Source organism: Cantharellus anzutake, assembly GCF_015039405.1.
Source record: "Cantharellus anzutake strain C23 chromosome Unknown EI90scaffold_327, whole genome shotgun sequence".
NCBI classification, from domain to species: domain Eukaryota; kingdom Fungi; phylum Basidiomycota; class Agaricomycetes; order Cantharellales; family Hydnaceae; genus Cantharellus; species Cantharellus anzutake.
The window spans coordinates 18,920-33,322 of NW_024067277.1; the positions used below are offsets into that span (position 1 = coordinate 18,920).

The 14,403-nt window shown below is 46.7% G+C and overlaps 2 protein-coding genes across 2 annotated transcripts; both read right to left on the minus strand.

The window, feature by feature from the left end:
• Positions 1-938: 938 nt before the first annotated feature.
• On the minus strand, positions 939-2,583 carry EI90DRAFT_3025056 (uncharacterized protein; the record flags this gene model as incomplete). The annotated part of the gene is made up of 3 exons (XM_039057913.1): positions 939-2,028; positions 2,102-2,365; positions 2,450-2,583. The coding sequence occupies 3 exons, from the start codon at positions 2,581-2,583 to the stop codon at positions 939-941; spliced, it is 1,488 nt and encodes a 495-aa protein (XP_038907475.1).
• Positions 2,584-5,272: 2,689 nt separating this feature from the next.
• On the minus strand, positions 5,273-7,839 carry EI90DRAFT_3025057 (uncharacterized protein; the record flags this gene model as incomplete). The annotated part of the gene is made up of 11 exons (XM_039057914.1): positions 5,273-5,472; positions 5,538-5,759; positions 5,785-6,009; positions 6,066-6,238; positions 6,290-6,343; positions 6,509-6,711; positions 6,763-6,974; positions 7,022-7,121; positions 7,168-7,178; positions 7,213-7,314; positions 7,680-7,839. 11 exons carry the CDS (start codon positions 7,837-7,839, stop codon positions 5,273-5,275), a joined length of 1,662 nt encoding a protein of 553 aa, XP_038907476.1.
• Between the last annotated feature and the right edge of the window lie 6,564 nt (positions 7,840-14,403).

Below are 14,403 nucleotides of genomic sequence, written 5' to 3' on the forward strand. Positions count from 1 at the left end.
AGGAGTAGCAGGGGGAGTGTTTCCTGAACCTGTACCAGTATTGGCAGGCGCAGTAGTGGGTGTGGGAGCAGGGGGAGTGGAGGAAGGTTTCAGGATTGAACCATCAATGTATTCCAGTAAGTGGTGATTCTCGAGTACGAGTTCGATCCATCGGCTCGTAGCCGGTCATTCTCGAAGATTCTGGTATCGACTTTGTGGGAAATGGTGGTCATGATTGATACTGGATTGATGGGAGTTCTTTCTGGTTAGAATTAGAGAGCCTCTGGGCTTATAACCTAATAGGAGGGCTAAAGCGGGAGCTCAGTCTCCGTAAATGAAGAACTGAGGAGAAAAGGAAAGTAGAGCGAAAACAGTATATACAATTATATACATTGTGTCACGAGGCAAATACGGATGTAAGAGGGATCATGTGGTGTTGGTTGGTAAGTCACGGGTCGTTGTTACTCCAACAGGTGGCACTCAGCAGACACTGAGTAGCCATTACTCTGGCATAAAATTGGTGGATAGACAGTCGGGCAGACTATCTATAGCCTCTCACAATAAGAGGAAAAAGCGGGGGCTTTATTTTCAAAAAGCCCAAAAAAACGACAAAGTGCAGGGTGCTTCTAGGAGTCAGCTCTCAACAGAAGCTGAAGAGCCACAATACCGGTGCGAAACTAGTGGAGAGACAGTCACACAGACCGTCTAAAGCCTTTCAGCATGAAAGGAAAAAAGATAAGGCTTTATTTTGAAAAAGCCCAAAAATTGATGAAGCACAGAGCACTTCCAGAAGTTGTGAAATGCTCCTCAGCAACTGAGGAGCAGGTATGCCAGTGCTGAGCTAGCAGAGAGTCTGAGAGGCTTCTAGCCTTTCAGAATGAGAGGAGTGCTGCCGTTGATTGGCAGCAAATTAGTGCTGACTGTTATCCAGTCTGCACATCACCCCATTGAGAGGATCATCACTTGATCTTCACTTTGGAGTCACGTTCTCCCTTCAGATATGAAGGGAGGCGATCAGCCTTTTCAGCTGATTGCAGGTGATGCAGCCCAGTATGCCGACTGGGCAGAAGAAGAATTGTGCTTGCCAGAATGGCAAGCACAGAGTTGTCCCCAGAAGACTCACTCTCCTCTTGGAACTCCAGGATTTGGGGTTCCTCAGGAGACAGAGAGCATATGAGGGAATCTGGGACAATTCCAAGTTCAGGAGAAAAAGGGGGAGCCTTTTCAGGCTCGGAACATGTTGAAGTGGGCAGCGCTTCAATGATTGGATAACCAGCAGTTGAGCTGCCATCCGTCTGGCCCAAACCCAGTAAGGAGATGGCTTGAGATGCCATTTGTGTCCACCCAGAGCAAGAGTGAGTAGGGGTTAGAACCCCTACTTCCTTAGACCGAGTTGGAATGTCTGCGCAAGTTGGCCCTGAGGGCCAACAACCAGCAATGGCTGAAAAGCCATCTTCCTGGGCTGGAAATGACATAGGAAACGTTTCCTGTGTCATTCCTACGTGCGCAGGTAGAGCTGGATGCCCAGGAACAGTGGTAGAAACCACTGGACAGTTTGACCCAGAAAGGGTCAAAGTGTGTGGGTGCTCAGTGAACTGGCACCCAGCCTGGGTTGGTAAGTGCTTTCCCCCAACCAGAAACAGTGGGGAAGTGGTCATAGGGACTATCGCTGTCCTCCCAGACTGAGAGGAAAGGGCAGAGGCTGGAGATTTAGTGGCCCTAGAAGAAACCGAAGTGCAGGGCACTTCGGTGAGCTGGCACTCAGCTGAAGCTGAGCCGCCCTCATTCCGGCATGAAACTGGATGGAAGACTGTCGGATAGAATGTCTTTGACCTCTCGCAATGAGAGGGAAAGGTTGGGACCAGGGTAGTCAGCACAGTTTCTGTGGCGGAAACTGCAGACCAGATGGTGACCTGGCCACTGTCTGGGAAAACATCCAAACTCTCGTTTGAACCTCCTTTCCAAGTGCCTCTCCCATTCAAAGACATGGGAGGGATGAGTAAGTCCTTTGCAGACTCTCCAGAGTTCAGCATTGCAATCTGATTCCACCTTCCGGAAGGCAGAATCTCATGCATGTGCATGCATGTCAACCTGGTGAGGGTCCTGACGCCATTGCATGTACCTCTGAAGGGGGTCAACATGGAGATCAGCACCAGATGTGCTGTGCATCCCCCATGAATGCAAAAGTGTGCTGACCTTCAGGATGAGGGTCGGGACATATTTGAGGATGCTGTCCTCATCACTACCTGACTCACTAGGAGAGTGAGGTGTGCCCTGATCATGGGATCCAGGGGGATAACTGCTGGGTAGACCCATAGCAGTGAGTACACACACATCCGGGAACATCCATGTGTGGGATGGGGACGCAACAAGGTCTGGTGTTGACCTATCTATTGCGTTGTTCTGCCTCATTGGGGAAGGCATAAGCATGTCAGAGACCTGGGAAGGTCTCATAAATGTGTTACTGCACCTGACATTGCAAATGTCAGGTGGACCGACTCCGGCAGTGCCGTAGTTGTCAGCCTTAGGACCGGTTGCATTGGACCGTGTTGCCTTCTTGTTGCAAGAAGGCAGTGAACCATGGGGCAACCAGTTGGGTCCCATGGTGACAGTAGAAACAGTAGTTGTGTGAAGCAGGAACTAAAGATTGATGCGCTTCATGGTGTTGATCTTACCAACAAGGGTGTTGGTAATGTGGGGTTTGTTGAATATAACTCACTGAGCGTAAAAAAGTGTAAGCGTTGTTAAGGTTGTTGAGTTCATGAGTGATCTCATGATAGTCAAGTGTTGCCTCACACTCCCAGTCTGTCAGATATACACTGTATGTAGCTATATTATCAATGGGGGAGTAAAGGCTGGGGAAGCCTTTATCCCCTCTCATGTAGGTTATATATACATAATGTAATTACATGTGATTAGTGCAGCTTGGGACTGCATGGTACCAATGAGAAAATGAATTAGGGAGGGCTGCAAGTATGTGGCCTATCTCCCTTACACTGGTGTAAGGTTGGTGTAGGTGCCGACCTTGGTGCCTCTTCAGTCCTCAGGTCAGTCGATATCTAGGTTATACAGAACTTAGTATTCGACGTGGTGTGGAGAAGAGTAAAGAACCCTTTACCCAACTCCGTACCATACATGTGTAAATACAAAAGTACAACAAGGAATAATAAAGGAATAATGTAGTCACCATCCCTTCCTTACGCTTCTCCATCCTCTGGATGTAGGATGTAATGATGTCAGTCCTGACTATCATGGCCAAATCCTTGTTGTTGATTGCCTCCATCCAGAGCTTAGCTGCCGCACTGTCCGCTGAAGGAGCGGAGCTGGATCACCTTATGTAACCAGTTTCCTACGTCCAATAACGATATTAGAGTTTGTGCTGATTTGCGTACTGACCGTGTTTTGGTTGCCAAATATATAATTGTTCACTGTCTAAACAACAATAAACACCCCCCAACGATCTCACCTGATGTATAGATCGTCTATGGATAAAATTCTATATTGACTTTACTATGATTTCTAGTCAATATTACACCTAGATATACCACTTTTCAGTAGGACGTGATTTTCCTGATAATTTACTGAAGGAAAACTACTAAATAATTCCGCAATAAATGTTACTCAATACAGGAGTGACCAAACTGCTCTTATCGCTTAGAGTGCATGCTAGTTATCTAGCAGGTTCAGGATCGCTCACTTTTCTCCTGTGGTGTGATAACAAGTATTGCTGAGAGATTATTCAATTAAGAAGTCCCTCCACCAAATTCTCACTAATTCTCACTATGACACTTTTGTTCAGCTGTGTCTAACTGACCCTAACTCATGCTTAGAGTGACGTGTTAGTTTTATATTAGCTAACAACTAATATTTGCTTTTATCTTTTGGAGCAAATGAACCAACCACTGGTGAGGAGAATTAAACTTTTATTTCTACCTGAGGTTTGAGAGGGGGCAGAAGCGGCGGCCTTTTATGCTTTTCAGAGGCCTCTCTACTCCCACGCCTCGCACTAGTTACATGTGCTACATTTGTATTATAGATAGTTCTAGAATGATATAGGGGCTTGGACTGTGTAAGCTTAATAATGGACTTAGGACATGACTCAGCAATAAGTAATTCAGTTCTTTGTCTTTTGGGCCGATCTTAGCGGGGTCTTGTAGCGCTAAAGCTATGCTCTACACTGCCTTAATTACGAACGGTTATCTTTAGAAATGACTCGGCTATAAAGGAACTTTCTAGACTGTTCTCTAATTCACCCCTTTTTGTGAAGCCGCATCATTACTAATGTTCTAGAGCTTTCCCAATTAATTAACTGATCCGCGGACTTCTGAATCACTTTATGCTTATAATCTGAGATCCAGATCATCAATCATTCCTTTGTTCCGATTTATTTGAGCTTAAAATCAAAAAGTTTTGATGAATCATGGGAAAATATACAAGATCCAGTTTTTTAGCATTTTCTCCTCTTCTGATGCGATCAAAAACTGTCCGCCCACGTCAGGAAATACTCTGTCATATGGTATTCGGTCCGCCAGACTTCCGGGCGCCAATATATTTCCCTTGAGTCACATTACTTTTTATAAGAATTAGCAAATAAATATATATGAATTATAAGGTGTTTCGCCGTTTGAGCGATATCTCCGTCAGTTTTGAAGCTTTTAGAATGAAACAAAACCGTGGATAAAGTTTAGAAACAGTCCTTTCAGATGGTAAAAAGATTACAGTCAAAAGTTTACTGGTTCTCGAGATATTCACATTTCTTTCCCAATGTTCCTTCTTATTCTGCTGTCTATGTGCTATTTTCTTGTTGTAGGGATATATTCTTTGAGTATTACACCTATGCCAGGTTCTAGGCATGCTTGTAGTAGATTAAATCTCATGCTACATGGGTGTAGATAATTTATAATGATCTTCTAATGTCTGTCCAGTCTCATAAAGATCATGAGATCTGTTAAACGTCTGAACTTGTCACCTTTTTGTTGACTATTCTGATAGATCATTGTTTTATTCTTTGAATATTATTTCTCCTACACTGCCAGCACCCACAAACCGTTTCTTGCCTGTTTGAGCACTGAATTAAAGCTCGTTGTGTCTCCAACAATACTCCCCGTGGAGGAGGGAGTCTCAGAGTGTGCCTGTCCCAGGTTGCCAAAACCTCCACTGGAAACATGAAGATGGGTCATGCTCACAGGTGCCCTATCCAAAGTCAACTGTGACTTTGTTGGGCTGCTGCTTGGAGTGGGGTGGATAATTAGAATGGGAGGAGCCCCCACTGCGGTACTGCCATCCAGGGCCATCAGCCACCATCTGCCATGTCTCCTGATGCTTCCACGAAAATCTCGTCATTTAAGATGTTGGCAAGATCCAGGCCATTGAAAGCTGCAGCCTCCGGGATGTTTTCTGGTTCCACCTTGGTCTGGGCTGCGGTGGTGGCGTTGTTGCTTGCCTTCGCTGAGTGCAAGTCGTTTGTCAGCATAATCTCCTCTGGAACAGTGCCTGCATGATGAACAATGTTTGCCTGAGGAGTGTCTTCACACCTTCCTTTCCCCTTTGTCACTGACTTCTGTCATTTCTGGGGTGGGGTCTTGGGCACCACATCCTCCTCAATAGGTGAGCTTGCAACCTTCCTTTTCTCCAAGCAGGACACCTTGGCTGTGCTTCTAACTGCATCGTTCTTTCTGAGAGAATAGGCAAGGATATTGCCATCTCTATCCAGGGCATAATGAATGACTTCATGCCTTTCATGCTCATCTGCCCAACTAGGTGTGAGCTCATTTCCTTTGCTGACAATAATTGGCAACATCTCACCCAGCGTCATTTTAACTACCTCTAGTTTGATTTCCAAGCGCTCATGGGTGAGCACCACTATGCAGCATGCACTTTTGCATGGACTCCATGAAGATGGGAGCTTTTTGTTTAGGAGGGGAACGCCACGATGCCAGTTCTTGAAGTGCAGGTGGTTTTCAAGTAAAAATGGGAATATCTTGCTAGTGCCCCAACTAGCACTGATTGTTTTCTGACCAACAGCTTCCCCTGAATAGTACATGAGGTCAGCATGCATATCGACTCTTATTTGCCCTAGGGCTTACCTATCAGGTTTTTGAGCAATGCACCACACTGAGTATGTCTTTGTGAATGGTTGCCAAATTTGTTGTCTGCCGAAGTAAGTGATCCCACCAGCTGTGGTGTATGGATGTCAACTTCATCTACCTCCACCTCCACATCTTCAAGCTTCATCTCTGCATCTTCTCCAAGGTTTTCACTGAGATGATCAGTGAAATGCACACTATGTGCTGTATGGCTAATGACACACTTCATCAGGTGAGAAAGAGTAACATCTTTGTTGCTGGACCTCTCTCCCTCAAACCTGTGGAGGTATTCAATAAAGTTTCTGGATTGAGTTTCAGATGCTATTAGATGTCCAAGGTAATTTATTGTAATGCACCTTTGTTTCTGAGCATTTGGCTGATAAGGACTTGAGGAATATGAAACATCAGAACTACTTAACTCTTTCCATGTCATTCTCACTTACCTAAATGTGGACAAGCCATCATAGAGCTGGCACATTGCCAGTGCAGCTTCCTGAGTGATTGGAACTTGTAGCATTTTAACCATTTCTGCCACAGTGTGTGAACTGGTAAATGCAATTGTTGATTCCACAGGAGGAAGTGATTCATCAACAATAAAGCCTAGAATGGCCACTCCAATATTGTAATATGTACTCAGTGCTGTCACCTATCGAATAGAGATGTGAACAAAGGCAACAAACTCTGGTGTGGTCCTTACCTGGGCTGTGTAGGTGGCAGTGGACTTTGCGAGTAAAAACATACCCTCATTCACACTGATCTCCTTTTCACCCTTGCTCATGCTGATATCAGCATAGTGAGTCAGCAGTTTTTGATACATTGCTTTGGCCTCTTCTTTTCTATCAGGGTATTGTGACTCAAGGGCCATCAACTCTTGCTTCAGTTGTACAGCGGCCTCCTTGCTGTCTGTCCCTGCTGGAGACATTTAACACTGAATGTAAGTGAAGCGATGAACTTACATTGAAGTTTCAGCCAGGACTGCCATCCAGCCTTGGCGTTGACAGCTGGATGGTAGTGCCAGAGGTTTTTCATCACCTCCTGCAGTGATTTTCCATGTTTCTGCACATATGCCACAGCACACATTTCAATAAATACTTGTTCATACATTGAGAAATCCTGTGACATTAATAACATGGAATGAAGGACATACTTTCAAACTGAAGATCATCTGTAATGCCAGCCTCATCAAGCATGTTGCCAATGGATTCCTGCTTTTCAGGATTAGTGTGTCCCCACAGGGTTTCAACAAGGCCTGCCACAATGTCAGGGGACAAACCCAGGTCCCCATGACCCCTCTCTCTATAACCCACAACCTGACCTGTAACAGCCCATCTCAGGGCACAATGCTACTGTGGGTAAGAAAGTGAGAAGAAGGTTAACTTCTCACTTTCCCACAGTGGCCCCAATATGGTGAAAACTTCTGGGGATACCCGGAAGTCACATGAGGTAGGATCTGGGGCTGGATCATGCGGTGTGTGGAGCATGCAGTGCAGGAAGTGCACATGTGGGAAGTGTAGTGGGTCCAGATGCAAGTCCAGGTCCACGCTAGTCAGGGTGTGCCCTGACACACAAGTGGCTCAAATGATGGGAAGGGCTTTAAGATTGGGTCCTTGGTACCGCAGCTTCTTGCCATTTTTTCCCTTAGCCGCACAAATGGGCCCTCCTCAGCCTGGAGGAACTCATTTACACTTGGGTTTGCAGCAAAAACAGTTAACCCATCAGGAATGCTATCAACATCTAAGGAAAATATTGGTGCATTCGACATGTTTTCAGACATGTCTTCAAATGATGCCATCCAATGGATGAGGGGGATTTTTCAGAATTGCAATCGGAAATTTCAAAATTTCGATTTTGCATCCCCAAGATCAGCCTAAGTGTGTCTACCTAAGTTGTTCCAAAACTGTTCTATCTTGTTTACCCACCATTGCACATCGTTTTGAGTTATTTCCCCCAAAGTTTCACAGTAGCATGATGTACATGGCCAGTGTAATGCCTAATGTGATATTTCACGCTTTCTGTAACTGTTGTGGGGTCATTTGTGTCTACTAGGATCCCATTTGTTGTATTTTAGTGTTTCCCAATGTACTTAGAGCTGCAAAGACCCCACTACACCATACAATGTTACATTCACGGAGGTTCGCAATCAAAATCCTGACTTTGCATCCAAGAGATTGGACATGAGTGTGTCTACCTAAGTTGTTCCAAAACCGTTCTATCTCATTTACCCACCATTGCACGTTGTTCTGAGTTATTTCCCCCAAAGGTTCACAGAAGCATGATCTATGCACCAGTGTGACACCAATTTTGGTATTTTGCGCTTTTGTCATATCCTGGATCTTCCACCTCCCTCCGCTCTATCCATACATGACTCCTATGACCTCCACCAGCCCTCCCAATCTCTCTCCACTGCCTCTGGTCGATGCCAACAAACCTAGGACTACCTCCTGCTCCGACTCTCTCCGACTCTGCCACCCACCTACGTCCGCATCACCTCCAGACCTCCACCTCCAGACCTCCACCTCCAGACCTCCACCACCATACCTCCACCTCCTCAGAACCCTTGTTTGAAGGAGATGGGCTTGCTTGTTGTTGATGAATCCCAACTTGTCACTCCACCCTCCTCCTCACCTCCAGTATCTCCTCACCTCCGGTACCTCCTTACCTCCAGTACCTCCTCATTCCTATATTACCTCTGGTCTTGATAATCTTATTGTTTTATCATTTGATATTTTCTATAACCCCAATCTTCCGGACTACAACTTCCAGGCTCTGGATCTTTCCAGACGTCTTCTCTGTAGTTCCCTGCTTGTTCATAGATGCTTCCAGACCTTGCCATTCAGTTGGCTTTTATTTCTCTCACTCCACAAAACCTCAGACGTTGTAGGCGGGATAATCGCCCACGCACAGACTCGGCTCGGATACCCACTTCCACGATCAGAAAACAACTTTCATTCACGCGACGACTCGGTACAAATTTGGTATCCAAAAATAGTCCTAATTCGTACGATTCTGACGATACCAAGAATGTCCCAATCGGTGGAGATTTGACGGAGTTCCGTGTTGGAGAAGTTAGGCACAGCAGGTCACGGGCATGTGCGGGCGTGGGAATCTCAGGCGGCAACCCAGAATTCCAGCCTCACTCGTTCCCACGGCGTCTAATAAATTGGTAAAAATGCTCATTGGCTGCGTGAGAGTTATCTCCGGCTACATTTCCAATTTAGGCTCTTAATTCCGTAAATCCATTGAGATATCGCTTATTTTCTCTTATTTTCATATTTTGCCATCATTTCAGATATTGATTGATATTCTTTTATTGTTACTGTTACCTTTTTTTATTACTTTGCCTAATAAGGTATGCAGGTGCCATATGGTACCAATATTTCTCATCAATTATTCTAAAAATAATTGTTCCTTATATCCTGTACATACCGGATTTTGGAATAGAAGTTCTCCCCTCCCCCATTTTCTCTAAGGTGCTAGGACGCGCTAGAGAGGGTGTGAGTGAGTGGAATCCAACAGTAGGAATAAGGGCAACTGTCTAGCCCACAACGAGTGGGTAGTAGATTAGTTGAGCCCGGACCTTGCGGAATCCCGGAGAACCCACACGGAGTTTAAGGATCGAGAGTCAAGCGAAGTTTAGAGAGAGAGTAGAGGTTTTGGAGAGTTTGGCCCCACGAGCTTAGTCGGCATAGAGAGCCGCTAGCCCTCTTGCAACGTAATTCAGGCTTTTCGCCTATTCCTATTTGTCTTGTGGACTTCCTTCCCCTCCCTTGGTAACCTTTGTTTACCTTTGGATCCAATTGTTTCCACTATATGTACATGTGTACCCCTCTAGTAAATAGTTCCCCCCAGTTATAATATAAACAGTCTTCAGCCCTCCAAAACCTCTTCCAGGATGTCTATCGTGTCCCACTCGCCTGCCGCCCCTAAGAACTGAGTAACAGGCACTCCCAGAGACACCTTGGTATAACACTGAAAGGTATCTTACTAGTTTGGGGACGGTAACGTTCCATTCCCCCATTCGCCTCAGGCCTCAGTAGTCCGTCTAAGTATACGCTTGATTTGGCTGTATATTAATGGGGTAGAAGTAAAGGCTGATCCGCCTTTTACAGCTACCCCGAGGGTTTATATACAATCTTATACATTCTCGGCACAAATAAATAGAGAAGCTTCCGCGATGCTAAATTAGCGTCGCGACATAATTATTACACAACACAACATCAACTGATGTTGTGGGCGGAATATAGACATGGGCCGGGGCCTCACAAACACCCAACAAATTGCGTGATGAACAATTGACCCTCACTAATGCCTCCTCCATTAAGTAGTGAGGGGAGGGCCCCCAGGCCCCTTCTGCTGGTGGCCTCAGTTCCTCTGTCGCCAGCTCCCCTGACAAATGGGGACAACAAGAACGTACCAGGTGCAGTGCTCCGTTCCGAGTCACTGAAGCCAAGTCCCTTCAACACCCCATCACCCTCAGAGCTCCGCCCCACCTCTGGTCTGTCTCTGACCCACCATCAGATGACCCGGAACACCAAGCTCCATCCGACAGCATCGCCTGGATAGCGATCGACCTATCCTCCAAGGAAAGACATTCATGACAGCTTTCTGTGACTGTTGTAAGGTCATTTATGTCTGCTAGGATCCCGTTTTTCATATTTTAGTGTTTCCCAATGTACTTAAAGCTGCAAAGGCCCTGCTGCTACACTATACAATGTTAAATTCATGGAGTTTCACTTACAGCAAGCCAAAGAAAAATCGGCACACCCAATTTGGATGAATGGCTGTGCGGATCATGTGATCATCCAAAAATGGTAGCAAATAAATGATGATCGATCTCCAATTTCCTAAATAGGGTCAATCACATGACCTAACTGGCCATTCATCCAAATCGGATGCGCCGATTTTTCTTTGGCTTGCTGTAAGAGGCTGGTCACCTGCCTAAGTTTCAATGCATATTCAGCCCTGGTCATGCCATTTCAGGACAATCACTGGATTTGAATTCAAGCACATGCATCCACAAGTCTTTCCTCAATGTCCTCCATTGCTCCAAGCAGAATCAGGGGTCAATCGACTGGACTACATGTGCCGGTAATGTGCTGAACAGGCATGGGATCGGTGGCTGTGCCAACTTCCCATTTAGGCCATACATTCCCCTGTCTAATCAGATGGTGTAAGCACTTTTAGTGGAAACAGCCGGAACCCAAGCGGTCCTGGTGTAAGGTCAGTGTAGGTGCCAACCTTGGTGCCTCTTCAATCCCCAGGCAGTTGAAAGCTAGGTTATACAGAACTTAGTATTTCAACGTGGGTGAGGAGAAGAGTGAAGGGACTTCACTCGACTCTGGGCCACACATATGTAAATACATGGTTACAACAAGAAAATAACAAATGAATAAAATAGTAGGACCCCTTCCTTACACCTGGCCTGTGAATTGGCGTGCACGGGCATTGTGCGACCTGCAACCTGTAATGTACAACAGAATACACGAATATCCAAATACACAGTTCAGCGAGATACAGCAGATATCAGGTTGGTGAAAGGGGAGGTGGTGGGTAGACGCGACAGAAGGCAAAACAACTAAAAGAAGCTGAAAGAAGTAGCACAGGCGCTACAGTGAGACCTGCACGGAGTTTGCGCAAGGTAAAGTAGACCTACTTGAAAGCACAGCGCAATATGAACTTAAGAATGGAGCTTAAATGCAGATGACTTGTCTGTGGCGCACATATAAGCTTCCAGCCCCTGTTGCAACCAACTGAGGACTTACCAGTCCCGATGGAGCAGACGCGAAGGCAGCGCTGAGGGAGCAGGCGGAAGGAAACCTTCTGCCAGTATCACATGCACGTCAAAAAACACGTGAGGAACGCGAAAAACCCAGGATAGTGCAAAGTCCCATCCACGCTGCAACAACGCAGGACCATGCGGCACCATTCAGCGTCAATTACCGTCGAGATTAGTCGTGTGAAATAAGAATATTAAACCATGATTCACCCCTCACGAGACCACTACTGTGTCCACTGAACGGGACAACACCGGCTGAACGAAAAACTCCTTCATAGAAAAGCCCCCCATACTTCTCCACGACCTACGTGCGTGTCTTCTATCGTTCTATCGGTGTCCAGCAGCCACTACCGAGTATTTATGGCCTCATGCAGATGCAGTCGCTTTACGTTCAGTAAATAATTCAGGTATCTCACAACACTCAAACACGACCATTTAGTTGTTTGTCCTTTACTGGTGTGACCCCGGTATTATACTTTTGCACGAGCAGATCGTATTCGTTGGCCTTGGATTGTGTTCTCTCTTTGCTAGTCCGCGAGAACTGCATTGGCCAACACTGGCTGCAGCTGTCACTCGTTGTTCTTACGTGATAGAAGATCTCTCTGAATCCAAGACCCAGCCTATCATACCGCAGAGACTCTGGAAATGTGCTCTTGATGAGATGTAACACACAGGATAGATATACTGGCCTGTTGGATGTTCATGTTCGTTTTACGTTGCCCGCGGCTGGAGTATTCCTGTGAACAAGTTAGATTTCATTTGCGAAACCCGCTCTTTCTCGACTTCTCGTAGCACTCGATACATTGCCTGGCACTCTCAATGCGCCTCCACTTTTCAGGGCTCCGTGGATTTGACCAGCATTTGTTTGCCACTATTTGGCTTTAAACATGATCAAGCTCCTGTATATTATGATAATATCCAAAGAGTATTGCCCCAGCCAGTTCTTTCATCAATCATCTGCTACGAGTCCATAGTTCTATACTCACTTCTTGCTACCACCGCAGGAGTTCCAATCCATTTGGGATTTCCAAAGCTGCTCGCCATCCTACAGCTCTCCTCCCTCTTAGTTCTCACGATTTATGGGTTCAGTAAACTCCTGGTGTTCCCTAAAGGCATTCTTGACGTTGATTTGGGGAGTTTCTCGGAGTCCGTATGCGTTCTTCACTACGGCATTGACACGACCTAACACCTCTTTCGTCTTTGCTGGTGGAAGAAAGGAGGATGCAGTGGACGGTGGGTTTGGACTGTTTTCCTCAGGGGATGGAGCTGGTGATCGCTGAAAACCAGGATTCATACGCCGTGAACGAGATGGTCCCTCATTCGGAGGAGCCAGAGGTGCGCGAGAACGACGTGCCTTCCTACGTTCCTGATGTGACGGAAGATAATGTCCAAGAATCGGGTCAGCGAAGAACAACTCCGGATGCGCAGGTGGAGAAATGACTCGCTGTGGTGCATCGGGAATAGGATGGGAATGATGAGCCGCTGAGAGTGCCACGGGGGAATCTGCGAAAGGCCGTGAACGGGCTTTGTAGCGAGATGCCGTCGGTGTGATAGGTGCCTCATTAATAGACGGATCTCTAGGGATCGAAGCAGGGGCCACTCGTGACCTACCCGAGCGTGATACGTTTAATGGAGAGATGCGATCAGAAGGAAGCACGATTCTGTGAGATGCGGGCGAGTGGGAAGAGTCTATATAGCTTGAATCATCGCGACCAGTTTCTCGGTGAGAACGGGCAGAGCGCAGGAAGGCCTGTGTGCCCTCCGCTCTAGTTTTAGATCCAGATACCTTCCTGACGCCAGCAGAACTTGCGCTAGGACCACAGTCGATTAGCCCATTTGGGTTTGGGACTCCGAGAAGCACAGTTCCCTCATTAGGATCGGCACTAGAGCCCCCTTCGTCTTCAGTAGCATCAGTTTCCCGACCCCCGTGCCTGAGCCTCCTTGAGCCCATCCTAAGTCGCTCAGCTATTTTGCGCCGAATGCTGCCATGAGTTTTGTGGCCATAAATTCTCTCATCGTCATCCAGGCTGGCATTAGAAGCAACCGTTAAAGGCGTTATTGGGTCAATCCCTGGAGCTACTAGATCACCGCTAGGACCGATAGGCGGTCCCTTAGCATCGAGGTGGGACGATTGGGCAAGATCGGGGTAGGGCGAGACCAGAGGAGCCCTGTCCCCCTCGTTATCGACAAACCAGCGGGGCGCAGAACCAGAAATGAATGCTTTAAGCGCCCTTATTCCGGGACTATCTTCATGAGCACTCTCCGCTTTGTTTCTCCTGTTATTGTCAAGTCCATCTCCAGTATGGTCGCCTTCCGAAGGACCCACCCACTCATAATGCATTGAGCGTAAAGTATGCTTCCTGCCAAGCTCCATTTGCAGAGAACGAGAAGGGGGGAATCGGTACGGAAAAGGGTCGGGCGCTAGGTGAGACGGCTGTACAGGCTGAAGTTTCCTCTGGTAGCGTCGAACTACTCTTGAGTACATCATACCTGCTACAGTTGCTCCGGCAAATATACCCAAAATGGCAAACAAGGGTGTCAGATAAACGAGTTTGAAAGTGG